This window comes from Gadus chalcogrammus, chromosome 7 (assembly GCF_026213295.1).
Source record: "Gadus chalcogrammus isolate NIFS_2021 chromosome 7, NIFS_Gcha_1.0, whole genome shotgun sequence".
Classification (NCBI taxonomy): domain Eukaryota; kingdom Metazoa; phylum Chordata; class Actinopteri; order Gadiformes; family Gadidae; genus Gadus; species Gadus chalcogrammus.
The window spans coordinates 2,519,574-2,542,215 of record NC_079418.1 but is presented as its reverse complement, the minus strand read 5'-3'; the positions used below and the strand labels follow the sequence as shown (position 1 = coordinate 2,542,215).

General features: G+C 45.0%; 1 protein-coding gene across 1 annotated transcript; it reads right to left on the bottom strand.

Annotated features, from left to right (window-relative positions):
• Positions 1-17,027: 17,027 nt before the first annotated feature.
• On the bottom strand, positions 17,028-20,518 carry LOC130386234 (uncharacterized). The gene is made up of 2 exons (XM_056595031.1): positions 17,859-20,518; positions 17,028-17,710 (listed from the first exon to the last, which is right to left on the bottom strand). The coding sequence occupies exon 1, from the start codon at positions 20,005-20,007 to the stop codon at positions 17,860-17,862; it is 2,148 nt and encodes a 715-aa protein (XP_056451006.1). The 5' UTR covers positions 20,008-20,518; the 3' UTR covers positions 17,028-17,710; position 17,859.
• Between the last annotated feature and the right edge of the window lie 2,124 nt (positions 20,519-22,642).

The following is a 22,642-nucleotide window of genomic DNA, read 5'->3' as shown; positions in this document are numbered from 1 at the left end:
GACTGTGTGCATTTCTGACCTTCCTGACCCCAGCTACAAACCATTCATTTTGAGTGGTCTCGTGTCACTGACCGGTGATCCAAAGGACCAGAAAAAGGTTCAGATTCTCCGAGACACTGGGGCGGCCCAGTCGTTTATCCTCTCTGATGTAGTGCCATTGTCAAGTGACTCATTCTGTGGTTCCAGTGTTTTGGTTCAGGGCATAGAGATGGGGTTTGTGCCGGTCCCCTTGCACCTGGTACATTTAAAATGTGATTTAGTCAGTGGAGTTTTCAAAGTCGGGGTACGTCATAACCTGCCGGTAAAAGGCGTTCAGTTTATCATGGGCAATGATATTGCTGGAGGCAGAGTGCTGCCTATGTTGGAGGTATTGGACTGTCCCGAAGCTAACGCTGAGGATGAGTTAGCCGAGAGATTCCCTGGGATTTTTCCAGTGGGTGCTGTCACACGGGCGCAGTCCCGAACATTGAGTGATGTGGTTGACCTATCTGACTCCTTTCTTGTCCCAGTAGGGGACGTAAATGAGGTTACTGGTTCTACCCCTGTGCCCCCTCCGCAGCCTGATAAGAACAGTGCCGTTGAGTGTGCTGGCCTTAGTCTCGACCCATTGCCTCTACCGGTAACTTGTAATAAGCTTATTGCTATGCAAAAGATAGGTTCTGCACTGGAGCGGTATAACGAGAAGGCTGTCCCACGCTCACTGCAGACAGAGGACCCGGTTCTAGTTCTGCTGCCCATTCCTGGATCCTCGCTCTCTGCCCGTTTCTCCGGTCCTTATTGTGTGGGACGGAAGTTCAGTGACACAGATTATGTTATACAGACTCCAGATCAGAGGCGCAAGTCAAGAATTTGCCTCGTCAACATGCTTAAGTTGTATCCTGTAAATACCTTGACAACAGTGTTCCAGCGTTTGGCGAGGGCTTCCTTGGCGCTGCATTTGGCAAAATGTGAGTTCGGTAGTGCTACCGTTACTTACCTTGGTAAACGGGTTGGAGGTTGTGAAGTGCGCCCTGTGGAGGCTAAGGTGACTGCTATCACTGCCTTCCCAGTGCCCACCACCCGGCGTGAGCTGCGCCGCTTCTTGGGTATGGCTGGTTACTATCGTGGTTTCTGTAGGAATTTTTCCCCTGTTGTCGCCCCGCTGACTAGTCTGTTGAGCCCCTTTGTCCCGTTTGCGTGGTCTCCAGATTGCCAACACGCTTTTGCTTCCGTTAAGGCTCTGCTATGTAGTACCCCTGTTCTGGTGGCTCCTGACTTTGAGAAGCCATTTAAGATGGAGGTAGACGCATGTAAAGTAGGTGATGGTGCCGTTCATATCCAGGAGGATTCCATCGGTCTGGACCATCCGGTCTGCTACTTCTTACGGAAGTTCAATGAGTGCCAGACACGGTATTCTACTGTCGACAGGAAGCTCTGGCTTTGCTGTTTGCGCTCCAGTTTTTTTTTAAGTTTATTTGGGATCGAGTTCTAGGCCTATTGTGATCTTCACGGATCACAGTCTACTGGTGTTTTTCCACCGGAGGCATAATCAGAATCAGTGCCTCATGCGGTGGGCGCTGATTGTGCAGGGGTACAACCTGGTGATTCGTCACAAGAAGGGCTCCGAGAATATGTGTGCGGATGCCCTTTCTCGTGTGTGATGTTTGCTCTTATGGGTGGGGGTGTTACGTGTGTGGTTGTTTTCCTGTGTCTCCGCTCTCGTTCTCTGTAGGTCTCACACCATTGGCTGTTCCTCCACCATCGTCCAACCCCCTGTCCAATCTGGGAGCTGTCTGTTGGCCAATCAGTGTCATCAGGCCTTGATAACTTGCACCTGTTTTGTCTCCATGGGAAAGGCCATTGTCTGCCTGTGTCGTGCTGTTGCCTTTTGTTTGTAAGATGCCATAGGGGTTTAGGTGAATAGGTAAGATACCCTTGGGTTTACACTACCATCACGTAGATTTACTCTGTTATCACATCAGGTTAGAAGCGGGGCCACCCTCTGTATGTATTAGCTAGGTTGTATGTGTGCACTAGTTAGTTGTCACTTTATCTTGTTTTCTTTGATTTGGCTCCGCTTATAGTTCCCTATTCCCCTTGGCGGATCGCTAGCTAAATAAACACACTTACGTATCCAGTTTGCTGTTGTGCCCTGTTTTGTTGTTCTCCCAGTCAGCCTAACAGTAATATGTGTTATGGTTCCCCTACTCCCCCCCCTAGACGTAGCAAGCTAACATCCTGGAGCCGTAACAGTGTGAAGTTGAAAAGGAATATCCTGAGCTGGGGAAATGTGCATTAAATTAACTATTGCCTTTTGGATCAACTTACATGTGTGAAGTGACCTTCTCAGCCCTGACTCACATCAAAACCAAGCAGAGAAACGGACTGAATGTGGAGAGCAGCTTGATGGTGGCTGTTGCCACACTGCCCCCAGAACTGTCAAAGCTTTTGAAAGACAGGCAAGCGCAAATGTCTCATTAAACTGAATAAAAGGTATTTTTTTTCACTCACAATAATTGTATATGGTATTATTTAAATGAGCAGGTGGATTAGACATAAAGAAAAAGGGTTAAATATAAGTACACATTAAGGCATGAGAGAGGGGGTACTTTTAACATGGAAACCAGCTCAAGGGGTACACTGGTCAAAAAAGGTTGGGAACCACTGCCCTACACTACTGTGTGTCAGAATAAAGGAATCATGTGTTGCATCAGGCCAACGTGCCACCATGTTTGTTAAGATCATATGGGCAACACATATAACGTGAACATTAATAGTGTGCACGTGCTTTCGGTTGACGTAAACAAACTCATTTTCAGATGGAGCCTAGCAATATGAGTGCAGTCAATTGCGCCGATTATGTTTGGGAAGCCGGACATTGCTGCAAATTGCCATTTAATCTCAGCCTGTTCTTCCACTGTGTAGGGAAACCAGATGTATCGACTGCCCATACGTATGATGCCATTCAAAAAGATAGGCATTATGGCACTGAGGAATGTGATATACCGTATCTACAGGGTGGGAAACAAAATAAATATTGAGCCAATTATGCTTAAATGTGAAAACAGGTTCTAAGATGTAGCTACATGAAACACTTACCTGTCTGCCAATTCCCGTTGGAAACAGCCGGTTGCCAGGAACCCCAAAGTGGTGAGGACCTGCGTCTGCCGCTTCACACTTGGCCACCAGCTGATCCAGTGAGTGCTGAAGGTCACAGGCCGATGATCCAATGAGGACCACATCATCTGCAAAAAGCAGTGACGAGATCCTCAGACCACCGAACTGCAACCCCTCCCCACCACGACTACACCTCGATATCCTGTCCATGTATATCACAAACAGGATTGGTGACAAGGCGCAGCCCAACACCCACTGAGAACGAAACTGACTGGCTGCCGAGGACGCGAACACAGCTCTCGCTTTGGGAGTACAGAGATTGGATGGCCCTGAGGAGAGACCCCCTTACCCCATACTCCCGCAGCACCTCCGACAGTTTCTCCCGGGGGACCCGGTCATACGCCTTCTCCAGATCCACAAAACACATGTAGACCGGATGGGCATACTCCCAGGTCCCGTCCAGGATCCTTGCGAGAGTGAAGAGCTGGTCCATAGTTCCAGCTCTTCACTCTCGCAAGTGAGTCATCATCATGGGCCAATAAATCGTTATGGTCCCTGAAGATCCTCTCCCTCTGAATCCTGCCATTTGCATGGTCCTCCAGCAGTGCCATGGTGCAGCATCACCAAGGGCGTCAGTTTGTTTTTAGAAGTGGTGGGGACAATAACCATAAGCTTGAGTGTGGTCTGAAAAGTGCTGGGTACCCTTATGTAAGCTATTCATCCATTCAACGCTGCATTACAATATGCTGTACAGTGTATTGTAGGTGTTGTCGTGGCAATTTCTGTATCAGATATTGCGTCTAAGCAGATGAGATATTTAGATGCAAAAAGCACACAATACTGTTGACAATATAGTGGTTATATATATTTGTATTAAAAGTACGAACAAAGATACATCACAACATGCATCAACAAACAACATAACAGGCATACATTACAATAATCTGGGGCCCCAGATGGGAGCTTCTCTTTGCGTGTTACTTCATTCTCTGAAGGTACGCTCAGACAAGTCCACCGAGTCTTCCAATCGATGAGTTCTTATTCGTTTGGGTTTATTAGGGGGTGGTCCCCCAATACCAAAAGCCTTTGTGTACCAGATGGTTATCTTTACAACTGCAGCTGTGGGGAATGCCATTGGAGGGGGTAGCGGCCGTGTCATCTAAACCCCTGGCTTGGTTGACGCTAGCCAGGGGGTCGAGAAAACAGGCCCACACATCAGAGGATTGCATGGAGGGTGATTTACATGACAAGAAACATAGGAAAGGGCAGGCAATAAAAATGTATCACTCTACCCTTGACGGTTTACACTTTAAATGACCCAAAAGGAGCCCAGAAGGCAGACACTATATAAAATTACACAGAATAGCAACAAAACTTAAATTCATATAGACCAAAACAATACAACATGTAGATTTTCCATCACAGTGTTGAAATTATTCGAATACTGGTTCGGAAAATTAGTATTTGAAGCTTAAATCAGTATTCAGAGTTTCGTTATTTTTTAATTTATTTTATTCACGTACGTGACTTTACCAGAGCGAGGGAGGCAAACTATAAGCGTCAGCGACACCAAGCAGAGAAGCGAGAGAGGTGGAGAAAGAATAGATATCTTGTTTCCCTTTACTTTATAACACAACATTAGCGGGATCTCTGGAGGAAAAGTAATACTTAGCGAAATGCTAACCTTAGCTAACCTTAGCTTAGTTGTTTGTTTACGTTCGCTGTACAGCGCCGCGCCAATCAACTGTGACTGGCTTGCTGCAGAGCGTGAGCATCTTGGGAATACCCGGTGTGGCAACCCGCTACCCAAATGAGCCGGGTTCCACGGACAAACGACACTTTGGTGTGCTGGATAAGCCATTGCCGGCATTTATTAACAATCCACTTCAATCAAAACAACCAAGTAGACGCGGTTTCTAGGGCCTCCGTGGGCCTCCAGGCTCTCTCACACCCGAGCGCTACCTTCCTCCTTGCTCTCCCGTGCCCGTGCTGTGCTGTGCTGGTCCTCCTTTTAAGATGGCTCCGGTGCTTTCGGCCAGGTGTCCCCCAATCACCCTGATTGGGGTGCCGAAAGGGCTGCTCTCCATCGCCGGCTGGTGGGTGGGGGTGGTACACCCCGTCCTCCACGGTACCCCGGGCCCGTCCAGGCCGAGGACCACGTGGCGGGATGCCACACCGGTCAATATAATGGATATAATATGGACACATAAGACAATCAATATTCTGTATTTGTTATGGATTTATTGTACAAATTCCCTGAAAATCGGTTCCAGGGAGTATATAAGGATTATTAATGTTGTTTTTGATGGTGTTTTTTTCTGGAACGAGTATTCGAATATTCGCTCGTAAAAACCAACGAGTATTCGAAGCCTGAAAAATGGCATTCCGGCCAGCCCTATGAAGATCCTATTCGAACAATAAAATTTGAAAACCACAGTTTGTGTTTTGGCTTGTTTTGCAAAACGACGTTGGAAACACCAGGGTATTGGCTCGGGATATGTAGGCCTAATACTAATACACACAGGACAAAGAACAGTGTTGGCAATTTAACACTTCTTGACATCAACATAGTTTACCAGACAAACAATGCCAGACTGTAAAGGGGGTACGAAATGAAACGAGGTACTGAGCATCAGCCTTTTGAAGACGAGCAAGGGCTGCTGGTAGCATATGTTATGCTGTATTAAAAAAAAGAAGAAAAATACAAGCACCCAGAGGAGAATTGCATCTGCCAAATCCTGACCACCAGTAAACACTTGGAAAGGACCAATGTAGACTCGTTATAACATAATAAGAAAATTGTCCGCAAATAAAATCCCCTTCAGTTTAGGATAATCACACAGGTTATGCCAGAACATATTTATGTCAGGATAGGCCTACCATGCTCCAAGTCGTCACATATCTCAATCAGACAAAACCAACTATAATCACATTGGCATAGCAATTGCACCGTGTGTAGCTGCTACTAGCTGCAATCTATATGCATACTAGCTGGAACACCAACCAGAATCAGATCACAATCGCTTAGGACCGTGGGTAACCTTTGGCCAGGTCATCACGATTCACGAGCAAACAGAACCAGCAGCAAAGTTTACAGTAAACCAATTTCTTACCTTATGTGGCCCTCCACATGCAGGCTAGATGACGTATCCATATCGATATCCAGTGTCACAAACATGCTTTTTATAGGAAGCAAAAGGACCGGCTATTTTCTGAATAAAAATGTCAATTTTGGCTGTCTGTCTTGAAACTCCAGTGCATTCACACCAAACGCAACGGGACGACAAGATCCCATACAAAGTGATCGGGCGAATTTTTTTGATTCGTCGCGGCACACTTTCGCCGTGCACAGGCGAGCGCGTTCACGAGGATTTGTGGCGCGACAAATTTCAACTTGGACACGAATTTCGCGTGATGACAGCCAATCAGCGTTCAACAGCGTGGCCACTGAGTGACATGTGTAACGTAACAGCCAATCAGCGTTCAACCGTCAAACTCAGCGCAGTGCAGTCCGGGGTGTACTGCAGCATGGAGGAGAAAGTGATTGTTGCCGTTTGCGACTCTCCGAGCTCTATATATAATAGTATATAATATAATATAATTGTATATATAATATCACGGCCAAAAGCTCTGTGTGCCTCCGGATGGCCATAGCGCGGGGAGCTCATAGGGATTGGGCTTCTCGGGAGTCGGGGTTTGTTTACCGGCATTGCTATGGGTTCCGGTCTTGTGTGTTCCAACGGTTTATTAGGTAGGCCTATCTAATAAATGATGTCTTCGAGCGCGCCTATCGCATGATTTTAGACTCGACGATTTCGGTTGAGTGTGTGGGGATTTTTTCAGTCGCAATTGGTTTGCACATTTTTAAAACTGGTGGGGACAAAATTCGTATTTCAAATAGTGGGGGGGACATGTCCCCCCCGTCCCCCCGTAATCGACGCCTATGAGCATCACGCACGGGGCTCACCGTTGTATTTATAGGGTTACGTAATAAGACTGACCGAGAACACCTTGGATAATCAGTTTGTAATCACCCACGTAAAATGTTCTTGAATATAACCCCTTTTTAATGCAGGATCTTTCATGAAAAGCATCAAGAGGAACGGACAATAATATAACGATTGCGATAGGAGTATGTGGCTTGGTTTTCCACACTTGGGATTTAATTGATATTTGATTATGTGTTTACAGTGTCACATAAAAATATTATGTTATTGGAAGAGGGAGAGACGTCGGAGGACCGACGCAGTATATTCATAATATTGTAATGACCACGGAAGAGGCAGTGAAAAAAGTATTGAATAGACAGAGTTTTATTAGATAGGCCCACCTAATAAACCGTTTTACAACAAGACAACAAACAAGACCGTAAACATAGCAACGCCGGTAAACAAACCCCGAGAAGCCCAATCCCTATGAGAGCTCCCCGCGCTACGGCCATCCGGAGGCGCACAGAGCTTTTGGCCGTGATATTATATATACAAATATTATATTATATACTATTATATTATATATAGAGCTCCGGGAGTCGCAAACGGCAACATTCACTTTCTCCTCCATGCTGCAGTTCACCCCGGACTGCACTGCACTGAGTTTGACGGTTAATATGGCCGACATCGCCCACTGCCCAAGGCTCTTGCTGGCCGCTCGCCACCGCCTGCGATGGAGGTGGGCGGGGCTGGTAAGCAGGGCGAGGTCGCCTTTTTAAAAGCAATGAAGGGCTGGCTCGACCAATGACACGAGGTGTACTGACGGCCCGCCCATACGTAGCAGAAGATGCGTGCGAAACAGTTATGGCCGAGCCGGTAGGCTCCGGCGTTAACTGGGGCACGGGGATACAGCCGTCTTTAGTAAAGAGGTGTTTCTCGCTGTCACACGCTTCTCCCTCGCCCTGTAATAGCCGGCACTTGTGGGGCGGGACATCGCCCCATGAGCCCGCTGCCCGAGGCCTTTGCTGGCCGCTCGCCGCAGCCTGCTATTGAGGTGGGCGGGGCCGGTAAGCCGGGCAAGGCTGCCTTCGTAAAGGTAATGAAGGGCAGGCTCGATCAATAATACAAGCTTTATTGACGGCCTGCCTATATGGATGATTCTCACGAGATCAGACATATGGGGTGTCATGAAAGCATTTTGATGACCAAAGTAGATGCAATCAAAATAACAATGACACATCTGTAAACATCTTTCCATGGTCCACTTAGCACACGTTTTCACCTGAACATCACAAATATATATATATATTTTTTTTTCACATTTAAGGGTAAATTTCTCATTACCGCAACATGTCATCACTGAATTTTTATTCTTTAAGATGTAAATATTATTAATTAAAATGTATATAAAAGATTTTTTTTTCAGTGAATGTTATACTCCAATCATATACAGTGAAGAGGTATTAGACATTTGCTAGAATTTGATAAAAGTAGTGAAAATAATAAAGAAAATAAATGTGTCCAACACCATTTTTCCCATCCTCCGCAACAATTTTCAATCATTGTCCAAGTCCACAAGGAACTAACATTTTTCAAGGAATTTTGTTGGAGAGACCGTATTGACTGTGACACTCAAGATGGCTACCAGGTAAGCAGTTGTTACTTTATCTCTCCAGACAAAAAGTAAAAAGTTTGTCTGTCATAGTACCTACACAACGTTTTAGTTCTCATTACCGATATATAAAGTTTTGAGCTTTTAAATGTTTTTTTTATTTTTTTATTTTGATCATTATATACCTTCTTATGGTCTTAATAAATAAAGTGAGTCAAGTTAAGCTAGCCCTCATGGTGCTTCCACAGTTAGCAAAAAGGGTCAAGGTCACTCATCCTCCGAAACACCATTATCACCCACCGCAACAAATAATGGCCTGTTGCGGTGGAGAGACTCAGTGTTTCGGTAATGAGAAACAGACTAATGAAGTAAGAACATGCCCACAAGTCTTGTTCATTTCCTAATATAACCTGATATTTGCAATAAACACTGCCATAAACAACATAGCTACATAGTGTAAACAACATAGCTATTACAACCCTCCAGCAGGGGTCCCTAATTTTCCATTTTTATCTAGCGCTTGCATAGTTTCTAACTCAAGTAAATGCAGTAAAGGCCACCTAATATATTCTGTCCATTTAATATTTTGTAGTAATTTTGTATTTCTATATATTTTTATGAAATGTTACTTTCATGTATGATTTAAAATATAATATTTTGTTACAGGCAAACTTCAGTGGAAAGGAAAAGGGCATCAGCAAAAGACAGGCTGGCAAAGCATAGGGAAAAAATATACAGCAATCCAGAATTACTTGAGGAGTACAGAAGAAAGGAGAGAGAGAGAGGTTAGGGGACAGGGTGATCATAGGAAAGAATCATAACTTTGACAAACATACCATACGCACACACACACACACACACACACACACACACACACACACACACACACACACACACACACACACACACACACACACACACACACACACACACACACACACACACACACACACACACACACACACGTGTTCATAAATGGAGAAACGACAATTGTTCAGAGATTAAGTTTCATTCACTATTTGTATGAAGTCCATGCTTAATGCAGTTCACCTTTCATTCTTATTTAAAAAAAAATTTCAGGTATCACAAACGCAAGGAAAATGGCAAAATAAGAACAACACAAGATCTGTCAAATAAACAGCGTGAGAGGCAAAAAATGCAATGGAGAAAGAATTCGGCCAAATATTATAGGACAAAAAAACAAGAACAAGTAGTTCTCAATCTAACCCCAGAATCCTCAGTAAGTGAGGCTGACAATTCAATACAATTAAATGAAACACAACGCAGAGGTAAGTTTAGACCTGACAGGGCCAATGGAGTAATCTACCCCTGTTGGGAAAAATAACCTGCTGAGTACATCACATGTACATTATAAATATAGCTAACTCCTACCCTAGCCTGATGAGCACATCACATGGACACATTACAATATAGTCAACTTTTGCTCTAACCCAACGAACACAAACATGATAATATATAGTCAGGTCAAGGCCGGAGCTGAAGGCCCCATCTCCCAGGCTGGCAGATGGTGGACACTCAGACAATGCACCAGTCATCCTCAAGAACGGGAGAGCCACATTAATTTATCACACAGGAGACATTTTGAGAGCTCTTCCCCGTTAGGAGGAACCAAGAGATACCCCTGCCCACACCAGGGGCCTGAGAGCCACATTAAATTATCACACACGAGACACTTTGGGGGGGCACTCCCCCGTTTTAATTTATCACACCGGAGACACGAGGAGCTCTCCCCCGTTACGAAGCTCTCCCAGGGCCTGGGAGCCAAGACCAAGCAAAACACACAGAACCACACACACCTCAAACGCACACACCTCATCGAGAGGAGGATACAGCATAAAACTGTACCACACAGGGACTCTTCACCTTCTTCTGAAGCAGACCTTCCACGGAGGCGAAGCTCCGGACGAACCATCAGCGCTGATTAGGGACTTAGACATATTCGATTTCTCACGCTTTATGACTCTGTATAACCGTTGCCACTTTACTTAATAGATCCAAGGTCCTCGTGCCGATACTTTATTACCTCTCCGTCTCATTTCATCTGGTCCAGTAACTAGACAGACCGTTTTTCCCCACACCCCTCAGAAACCCAAGCAAGTACTGAAAAAAAGAGAGCGGTCATCAAATTCTGTATTAAAATTAAGAGCAAAATTGAGATTCGCTGAAGAGAAAGTTGCAGCAAAGGCCAAAAGAACTGCTGAAACTCAGCCGGAAAATTAAAAGGCTGGAGGCTAGAAGGCCACAAAGAGCAATGGCCAGGCTACCAGTAGAAAGTCAGAGAGTCAGGAAGGCTAAAATGGGACTGCCGAGCACCAGCAAGAGGAGGCAACTGGGCAAGGTTGTGAGCATTTTCCTACATCAGGATGATGTCTCAACAGTTTTGAATGGCAAGTTTGGAGAGATACGCCGTAAGGGACAAATCTTCAGAAAAAGAGCCCTGACAGACACCCTAGCCAATCTCCATCAAAGGTTCTGTGCTGAACACCCTGGAAAGATTTTGTCTAAAGCTCAGTTTTTTAGATTGAGACCATTTTGGATTGTGAGGCCTAAACTGAAGGACAGAGAAACTTGTGCTTGCAAAATGCATGAAAATATAGCCCTGAAAATAAGCAAGTTGCAACAACTGGGGATCATTTTAACATCAAGCCCAGAAAACCTTGTGCAATCCTGTGTATGTGACATAAACAACATGTCCTGCATGTATGGCATATGTCCAACGTGCATGGACAAGATGTTTCCCACCACCTTGGATCCTCTCACTCAGGGAAACATTGTCACCTGGCAAGAGTGGGTCACGAGGTCAGTCAATGTCTCCAAGACCAGCAAGGATGGGGCTAAGGTAGAGAAGAAGGTGAAGAACACCTTCCTTGAGAAAAGGAACACATTGATTGAGAAGTTGATGACTGGAACATCTGCCAAGATTCCAAATTCATTTATTTAACATCAGGCAACAATATTTGGCCCTTAAATCAATGAAAGAATCACTCACAGATAATGCTGTAGCTGTGCACGTTGACTACTCTGAGAACTACAGCTGCAAATGCTCAAAAGAAATAAAGGAAACACACTTTGGAAAGGGCAATGAACAAGTGACTCTCCACACTGGGGTGACTTATCTAAGTAGGGGCAGGGTGGAAGCCTTTGCTTCCCTGTCTGCCTGCCTACAACATGATGCTGTGGCAACATGGGCCCATCTTGATCCCGTGCTCAGAAACATCAGGGAGAAATATCCGGATGCAAAACACATCCACTTCATTTCAGATGGCCCAACATCACAGAACAGAAACCGTACCTTTTTCTATTTAGCCTCCACTGTGCCCTTCATCCATGGTTTCCAATGGGTGACCTGGAACTACACTGAGGCCTCACATGGCAAAGGTGCACCGGATGGAGTAGGTGGGGCCCTAAAAAACCTTGCCGCCCGAATAGTTTCCTATGGGACCAGCATACCTGATGCGGATGCACTGTATGAGCAGCTGGAGAGAAATTCTTCCGTGACCCTGTACAAGGTGTCAGAGGAGAAAATCAAGGAAAGCTCTGAATTGGTGCCCCCACACCTGAAAGCTGTTCCCGGGACAATGAAAATACACCAAGTGAGTCAGCTTAATAAGTTAATGCAGTTAAATAAGTTGAATTTCCCAGGCTTTTGCCTTGGAAAGCAGTCTATACACACCATTATCCAAAATAATCCCACAAAATTGTCATCAACTAAGTATGAGACACTTCAATGTTCAATTCAATGAGTAAAGTGAAAATGTAATGTTTTGAATTTTGAATTTCACCCAACAGCTGACATCCACAAAACCTGGAGTCATAAACACAAGGCCAGTGTCCTGCTTTTGTGACAAAGATTGTCAGTGCTTTCAACCAACTTGCCACGCTTTCTCTGAGGGAGGGGAGGAGGGCCCTGACAGCATCGAGGAACCTGACAGCCCCGAGGCCACCATAGAGGTTGGACAGTGGGTCCTTGTTGAATATGACGGCGATTTGTTTCCTGGCACAGTCAAACAGGTGAACTTGATTTCAAAATGTTTTCATCTCTAAAAAAAGTGTAATGACATTCATATTAGACTAGGATAGAACTTTGTCCAGTTACATTATAGCAATGTGCTGTTCAGCCAACATTTTGGGGAGACTAAAATGTTTTCTTTCTTTAAAAAAAACAAAAACAGATTGCTGATGACCAGTATGAAGTGGACACCATGACGCGTGTAGGGGAAAACCGCTTCTATGTCCCAAGCATCAGATTTCCTGGAGAAATGGTCTGGTATTACCGCCAGGACATAATCCCAGAACCACTTCCTGCCACCTCCTCTGCCAGACATTTTTGCATTTTGCCTGATTTATGGGAAAAACACAAAATCCGCACATGATTCACTTTATCACATTATTCTCAAAAATGATTCTGATAAAAGGTTGCATGATTGAAGGTCAGGACCAAATGCTTTTATATTAAACTAAAATAATTGTAAGATCATATGATTGTATGTTAAATTGAAATGTTTCTCAGGATGACATGATAGGTGTATGATTGGTAAATGTATTTGTTTTAGTTGTTTACATAGATGGCAAATGTTTTTTTAAGTTGTTTTGTTTAACACAAGACATGGTACTGTTATGACCACTTTCAATGTGCAAATCAAGCTCTATTCATGAAATAAGTGTTACATGTGTAAAATATGAAGGTAAGGCATCAGGACTCTTGGTGAACAATGAATCTGAACTGAATCTCATTTCCGAAATATTGAACCTCATTACCGAAACAGCATTCTCATTACCGCAATATGTGCTTTTTGTACAAATATATATATACACATTATATAAAACAATACTTATTTCAGGTATGCTTCATAAAAATGGTAAATGTAATCGTTTCAGCAAAATATTGAAAAAGTACGTTGCAAATCAAATTGTGTGTTTCGGCAATAAGAAATATTAAGTCAATTATAAAAAAATATAAATATAAAAAAGTATTTTTCCTAAAGTTATACATAGCTCTGAGCATTAATTTTAATAATCTACTTTAAAAATAGCCAAAAGTACACATTTTAAACCATAATTTTAATGTAATGTTGTGGTAATGAGAATGTTTTATGGACTTCGTCTCTAAAATGTAAATTAATATATAATAAATATTTAAAAAATCTCCTGAAAATAATGTTTTTAGTAAATTTAAACCTTAATCTGATGTGTGCAAAGGGAAAATTTGCTTCAAATGCATTTTAAAAATTCTGATGTTGGACACCTTTTAAATCTGCATTTCGTGAGAATCACCCATATGTGGTGGGAGATCCCTCCCCACTACGACTACACCTCGATATCCTGTCCATGTATATCACAAACAGGATTGGTGACAAGGCGCAGCCCAACACCCACTGAGAACGAAACTGACTGGCTGCCGAGGACGCGAACACAGCTCTCGCTTTGGGAGTACTGAGATTGGATGGCCCTGAGGAGAGACCCCCTTACCCCATACTCGATGCGTGTGAAACAGTTAAGGTCGGGCCGGTAGGCTCCGGCGTTAACTGTGTGGGGAAAAAACAGCCGTCCTTAGTAAAGAGGTGTTTCTCGCTGTCACACACTTCTCCCTCGCCCCGTAATTGCCTTCGCCGGCGCTTGTGGGGCGGGACATGAGCCCGCCGCCCGGGGCCTCCACTGGCTGCTCGCCGCAGCCTGCGATGGGGGCATGCGGGGCTGGTAAGCCCGGGGGCCAGGAGGAGGAGCTGCCGGCGGCGCTCCTCCTCCTGAAGCCTCCTCCTGAAGCCCCCGTTGACGCCTATGGCGTCAACGGGGGCTTTGAGCGGAGCGCTGCCGCCCGGGTGGAGGCGGAGGGCGGGAGACATGTCTCCGAATTCTCTGCCTCCTCGGAAGCGGCCTGCATGTCATCCACCATAGATGACAGACGGGGCCCGAACAACACGTCCGGGCTGATGGGGCACTCCAGTAACTGCCGCCTCATCAGCTCAGGGATGCTCGGGGTCTGCTGCAGCCACAGGTTCCTCTGTATGAGGTGCTGCCATGCCGCCGTCCGGACCGCTGCCACCACGCCGGTGGAGCAGAGGCAGAGGATGACACCGGCGGTTTTCGCCACGTCGACTGCCTGTTCGGCCAGACGATGAGGGACAGCCGCCATGGTGGAGATGTTATGTGCCAGCAGGGCGATGTTATTCATAACAGCCTCTTGCTGCATCATAAACCGATGCGCTCCGTCTGTAAGCTTGGCCGTCAGCTGGGGTCTCAGTTATAACCGTTGCGTACGCACAACACAGGGCTGAAATTGGCGTACGTGACTTTCCACGCCAAGGTTGTGATCTATAAAAAACCAACTTGATGGGAGAATTTGCGCAGCCCTAAGCAAACTCTGACCCATGCGTACGCATGGTTTGGAGGAAAAGGAGAATTGGCGACACAGATGGTGGGGTGGTGAACTGAAGTCAGACAAATTGTCAGACAGAAGAATTGTAGAGTGAGAAGAACGATTATGTTTTATCATCGCCCTTCATACATTTAATTTCAACCCGTATCATGCGTTAAATCGATGTAATCAGAATCATTTAAGTCAACTGCGTTATTTCTCAGTTATAACTCCAGAAACATCTCCTTAGAATAGAAATAAAAATAAATTCTCTATAATTAATTCCGTCACTCCACACTGTCCACCGCGACTGCATGGAATAAAGCATCTGTTCAACATGGGTCAATAACATAATATTTTAATGAGACACTGTAAACACATAATCAAATGTCAAGTAAATCCCAAGTGTGGAAAACCAAGCCACACTCCTCATCACAATCGTTGTCCGTTACTCTTGATGCTTTTCACGACAAATCAGGCATTAAAAAGGGGTTACATTCAAGAACAATTTACATTGGTGATTACAAACTGATTATCCAAGGTGTTCTCGGTCAGTGTTATTACCGTAACCCTATAAATACAGAGATGAGCGCCGTGGTAATGCTGCACCATATGGCACTTCTGGCGCACCATGCAAATGGCAGGATTCGGAGGGAGAGGGTCTTTATGGACCATAACGATTTATTGGTACATAAAAATCTGTACCTTTATTTCAGACCACTTATTTTTTAATTCTGGGACTGTGCGCTCCGTGCTACTGACAGAGTTCACTGCTTCAGCAACATGTTGCCACTCACTCTGCTTTTTGCTGTTGGCGATCACAATCCCGTGACCGCCGAACAAAACTACTTTTCGGGCCTCCACCTCACCCACAAGTGTCTACGCAGGGTTTTGTAAGTCTGAATACTTTTTGGCGCACGCAAAACTTGGCTTTTGTGCATGGGTACACTTTTAGTAATGATCCCATGCACAGTTTTATAAATGAGACCCCTGGTCTTTGGGAGTGGGACAGCGGTTGCTGAGCCCCGGCTTCACTCCAAAGACAGCACACAGAGCGGGATCCAGCGGCGGTACCGCCCTGTAACCCCGGTCTGTCAGACCCTCCGTCTTAGTGACCTGGATAAATGTTTTCACCGGGGCACCGAGCCTCCCGGGCTCGACCGCAGCCCCACTGAAGTAGGGGCTGATGGCGGGAAACATCGGCCAGATCGGGGCGAGACGGGCGGGGTGTGTTGCGGCCTCGAGCCCCCAGGTGACACAGAGCCGGTCCGGGTAATGCCCGGTAGCTCTGCCACCAAAGCTCCAACCACTGGAAGTGAGCTGGCGGCAGAGATGGGCAATGCTGCTGCCCCGGGCCTCTGCATTCGGAGAGGGGAATCCGGGGGAGACGCCCCCTCCTCGTCGCGATCGGAGTCGTCTGACTCCGAGCTCACAAGGAGAGAGAGAGCATCGTCGAGCGGGACAGTAAAGTCGTCGGCCCATTCAGCAATGGCGGCGGCAGTGTCGGCTCTGCGCTGTCTGGGCAGCGCAGCATAATGCCGACACAGGCAGGGCGGCGAGAGCGCCAAGACGGCATGTTCATGCCCAAGGCAGCCCTCGCACACCTCATGGCCGCCATACGGCAAGATGTAACCCGTGTTACATGTCTTGCAGATGCCATTCGCCGTTGAGTCCATAATATCTCTTTATTTCAGTATGCTACAGGATCATCCTGAAGAAAATGGGAGCAGAACGTCCACCGGCGCCCGCCTATATCTGCGAAATGCGGACGTCGTTGAGGCCCGCGGACGTAATTGAGGCCCACGCTGTTGGTGGGCGGGGATTACAAATTTTTCAGTGCTACGGCTCACGCCTAGGGATAACCCAATAGCGATAGCCTTAAAAGGCGAAGCCTATACGACATAGAACCCCATGTTTGTTGTATGCCTGTATATGTGGCTCTATTCCAAAACGTGACTGAATTAATCAACTTCACAGATCAAGACAGAGTATTGCTTTTAATGGAGCCGGCTACGAATGAACATCCTCCAGCAGGGGTGGACTGGGACAAAAATTTGGCCCGGGACTTTGGGATGGAGAGGCCTTTTATGAGACCGCGGGAATAGCGTGTGTGGAATTTTGCCACGGTGTAAAATAATAAAAACTAGTCCTTATCCGTGGATATGTGCATTGCAACTGCATGTCAATGTTGGGATGTGCATGTGTTTAGAATAATGTGAAGATCACTGGGAAATATTTTATTAGCAATCTTGTCCATGTACAAAATATTTGAAATTGCATGTGCCTAGAAAGGAAAATCAAGGCTGAAAATGATCTAAATAGTGCAAGATACAATTATTTTAGTGGAAAAAAATTGTCACACACATACACATTGTCTGTTGGTTACAGCTTCACATAAATCACTAATCAAGCTTTTTTTTAACCAACGTTTGCATTGACAAATTAGAAAAATGGCTCTGTCAGTCTCTGGCCAGGTATATATTGAGGGGCTATTCGACATTTCAGAGTGATAGGTAAAGCCGTTTGGGAGAAAAATTAGGACACACACACACACACACACAGACAGACAAACTTTCCTTGATTGATATAGTTGGATTTATATAGTTAGAGAAAACAAACAGCAAAAAATAATCTGGGTGTAGAGCTCGCTCTGCTTCCTCTCCGCTGGACCCTGAATCTGCCGGTGTAGAGCTACATCTGCATGAAAATGACAAGTAACAAATAATTCTAATTTAGCAGGCCAATACATTAAAGATAATAGTGGAAATTCTTTTTTTTATCATTTCAAACACAATCTTATGCTTTAATTTCTATTCATAAAACAAAAAAAAACAGACTGTCCTACCTCACATCATCAGCAAGCGCTGGAGCACTTCACTGGTCTCCGCAACTTTGTCAATGACCTCATCGTTGTCTAGAGACATCAGGATCTCTTTTTCGGTGCACATTATAATGAAGGCCTCAAGACGATCCTGTGTCAAGGTGGTTCTCAGTCTGTTCTTCACAAATTTTAGTGTTGAGAAGGTCCTCTCACAGGCCACTTGGCTGAAGGAGAGTGTCAGCAGGAACTTGTAGGCCAATCCAATGACATGATAGGAACCAGTCAGAAGGTTGTATTTGGAAAGGACCCGATACACACAAATTGCACAGTCTTTACAGGAGGTGCAGCTGGTGACTGTGAGCTCCAGGCCATCTCCATCTTTGGTATGCTCTGCTGCAGTCCTGACAGTGTAGGACTCCAAATGGGGCAACTTTATTCTCTCCCATTGGTTGGCCAGATTATAGAGCTCGGCCTTGAGCCTTCCAGGTGTGGCTCTGTCGTCAAATCTCAGGAGACATCGACTGAGTTGTTCCAGGGATTCAGATGGGAGGTTTTTAACTCTCAATGTGTCAAAGTTCCTTGGGTCGAGGCAGGCAAAATCATCATAAAGGGCTCCATTTGCAGAGTAGCGTGTTTGGATGCTCTCAGTCACTGTATCCAAAATGGTGTTGTGTACCTTGATCCTGTACTGATCCTCTGCACTCAATATGTGTTCTTCCTCTGCTTCTTCACCTGGCATGGTCTTTTTCTTTCTGATTTTTCTTTGAGGGAGAGCTGCCTGTACCACCTCTTCGGATTCGTTTTCCTCCAGCTTATCGTTAGCCCACTCAACAAAGACATTAGCGGCTTTTGTCACGGCATCCATGTCCCTTGTGCATTTTTTTAGGCTGTCTTGGGCCCCCATTACTAGGCGATGCGCAGTGATTAGGTCCATGCCACTGGTCTGCAGGTAGTTGGAGAGTGGGGAGGTGATCTCAAATATCCTCAGAAATATTTGTGCAGTCAGGATTGTCTCATGTTTCAAAAAGGCCTCAAAGTAACCCTTTGCTTTTGCTCTGACAGGTGGTTTCATTGATTTATCCTCCACTATCCTCTTCAGTGTTAGGATTAAGTCCACGAACAAGGCATTGTAGGGGTTACCAAAACAGCCAAATATTTTGCTGAGAGCCTGGTCCTTTGCCCACCAGCTAGTTTCTCCAATCGGAGACAGCCTTCTGTGTCGCTTGTCATCACTCACCTTCTCCCAGACATTCATACGCTTGTATGAATCTTTAATAAATACAGCTACATCATTTATAATAGAAAAAAGAGATGCACTTTCGATAACAATGCCTGTGGTGTCTCCCAAAACCAGATTAAGCACATGTGCATAGCACCAGATGTGCACCTGATTAGGAGACTCTGATGAGAGTAAGGTAGAGAACCCCTTGTATTGGCCTTGCATGTTTGCTGCACCATCAGTTGAGTTGCCTACACAGTTCTGAAGATCAATATCCACCTTTGACAGAGTTTCTTTAAGTAGCTCCACAAAATATTCTCCAGTTGATGACTCACATTGAACCACACCTATGAGCTTCTCCTGGACTTCATCATTGACATATCTGAGGATTACAGCACATTGGTCTGTGGAGGTGACATCCTGTGTGGTGTCAATCTGCACAGAAAACATCCCTGCCACTCTTACCTCCCTAGATATGCTCTCCTTAATTAAGTGACTGATGACGTCAATTACTTTGTTAACAGAGGTTTTAGAGAGCAGTGTTACCAGGGATCCTCTGCCTTTCGCACCGCTGTCATGTAGGCTTTTGCTTTTTTGAACACATTCCTTCACATGTTCTTGGAGCGAGACATCAAATTTGCTTAATAGAATGATCATTTCCAAGAAGTTTCCATGGTCAACAGCGAACTTCTCCCAGGTGTATGCTGCTTCAAATTCAGTGCCTCTATAGCTTAGACCACACTTCCCTAAAACTTTGATCACTTCTATCACACGATCCATGACTTGGCGTTTCTTCCTGACCTGATCCCGGTGCAGAGAGATTTGTTTCCCACAAAGTAGGCTTGCTATGTCTGCTTGGCTGGCTTTCATAAAATATGCCTCTGCACTATCTCTATGGCCTTTGTTTCTTTCATGCTCTTCTATTCTTTGATGAACATGCTTCCAGGCTGTCATCCCCCCCTTAATAAATGTGCTGTCAGTTGCAGATGGCTTTGCATAGGCCAAACATACTGAACAGTACAGAGAGTTGTCTCTTTGACAGTATGTGAGCCACTTTCTGTTGATGCCATCTTTCGTCTCATAGATGCTAACACCTTTTCTGGGGGGTTGTTGAGGGTGGAAGTTAAAAAATTTGGAAAAATCTTTTGAGGCTGGGCGGTCAAAAAAAGGAAATCCCTCATCCTCATCTGGGTGAATAGCTAGCTCAACTTCTCCTTTGCTGGACCCTGACTCTGCCTGGGTTGAGTGTAGAGCTACATCTGCAATAGTGGATATTCTTTAATTTATGATTTTTATCATTTTAAACATAATCATTTTTTTATTTATATTCATAAAACAATTGCCCTTGTACCTTTCACTGTTTCTATGCTGGTTTCTGCTCCATACTCCTCCTTCACCTCCTCATCACCACCATGCCTGGAGTCACCCTGTGTCTCAGCATCACCTCGACTGTCACTGGACTTGACTAATAATAATAATAATAAAAGTTAAGAGACTATAATTCTTAAACATACTTTTAGCTCTATATATAATAGTATATAATATAATATATACATAATATAACGGCCAAAAGCTGTTTGATATTGTAGCGCACAGGGTTTGGGAGATGGGGGCGGGCCGGGGTTTGTTGTGCGTTGCTGTGGCTACCGGTGTTGAAGTATTAGCGGTGGTATCTAATAAATCGCTCTCTGATCAATACTTCATTCACTGGCTCTTCCGTGGTCATTGCAATATTATGAATAGTTCTCCGACGTCTCTGGTACTTCCATAATTAGTTTAAGTCATTATTATATTGCCAAACATGCTCGCTAGTGCACCTGTCATAGCTATGTTGCTGTGTCCTGTTCCCGCCTCACCAGTCTCGCTGACAGGGGCGTCGCCGTCAACCTTGGCTTTTCCACGGAAAAGGTCGGTTAATTTTGCACATTTGGCTGCGTCTAGCTCTAAATTTTTTTTATTTTTCAACCTCAACTTCTGAGCGCCACCCAATTATTTTTCCTCTCCACCACCTTTTTTCCTTTTTGACATTTTCGTATTTCTGACTGTGTAACTTCAGTGAGATCAACGAGAAGTAACTGACCCGGCCATGTGTCAGGCTGAGCCAATCAGAAATGACAGACCGCGGAGGGGCCGTTCGGCCGCTCGCTTTGGCCTTTCGCTTTGCCCCCATACACTGTGTGGGTGCTCCCCCCTCTAAATTTACAGTAATACATCGGCCCCGTTTCACCGTCAGGCAAGAGCTCCGTTTCGCGCTGTAAGCAATTATCCGGCAGCAGGCCACCCCAAATCACGGCTTACTTAACTTTATCATTTTTTTTTAACATAAAAATATATAATATATAATAATAATAAAATAAAAAAAATAAAAATCTAAAAGAATTACGGCCGGCCGGCTCGGCCTGAAATCGTCCGGCCGTTCGGGAAATCTCCCGAACCTCCCGATGGCCAGTCCGCCCCTGTCCTCCAGTTTATGTAAGTCCGGTAGGCCTTTTTTTTTATCATTTCTGTTGTAAGCGCATCTCAAACTACTCAGCCAATAGGCCTATAATTGCTCTTTGTATGACAGGAGACCGATGAAAATATTGCCATGGATGGGTCTGAAAGAACTGAGGTAGGCCTAGCCTTTTCTTGCCAGTTCCAAGTCATTATTGAAGATTAAACTAAACTAACAGTGTTCTCAAACTCACTTGTCTCGTACGGACTGTGGTCGAGGAAGCAGCGGGTGCATCAGGGTCGCAATATGAGCATGTAAGACATATCCCTAGGCTACTCACTTACTTTATTGGCCAAGTATGTCGCTTGAATGTTCAAACAATATTTTCCTCTATTTCAGTTGACGACTAAAGAATTATATCGTCTTCATCTTCAGCAGGAAATCGCTAAGGCTGATTTGCAAATGGAGTACTGTTACGTATTTTAAGCACCAGGCACGTGCAGAGGCCAGAGCCCCTGCCCTTTTCCCTCTGAAGGACCAAAGTGCCCTTTTGAGTGGACATTTAAATTTTCAATGCTTTGTAAAATTACACATGAACAATTAAACATTAACATGTGAATCAATTATCCGAGAATAAAAATGTCTAATAGTAATAATATAGAAGTAAAGTTTGTACTTTGTAGCCTCGTTCACTCAGTGCCCTGCTGCCGCTGGGTGACGTCATAGGCTATCAACGTGACCTTTCACCTTTGCCTGCCTGCAAGATGCCCTTGTTGTTTTAAGAGACGGTACAACGCACGGTAAGATCACTACAGAGTAGTGGTGGATTTAATGATTCGTTTCCGTGACCCAGTTCGCCAAGAGGAGTCGTTCGCGAATCGTTCGTTCGTTCAGTCGAGTTTCCGGTAGCACTAACTCCACTGAGTCTGTTGGGAAAAACGGTCTGTCTAGTTACTGGACCAGATGAAATGAGACGGAGAGGTAATAAAGTCTGTCGGCACGAGGACCTTGGATTTATTAAGTAAAGTGGCAACGGTTATACAGAGTCATAAAGCGTGAGAAATCGAATATGTCTAAGTCCCTAATCAGCGCTGATGGTTCGTCCAGAGCTTCGCCTCCGTGGAAGGTCTGCTTCAGAAGAAGGGGCAGAAGTGT

What these genes read in the sequence shown, in the direction of transcription:
- LOC130386234 (XM_056595031.1), bottom strand. Translation starts at nt 20,007, where the DNA reads ATGACAGCCTGGAAGCATGTTCATCAAAGAATAGAAGAGCATGAAAGA.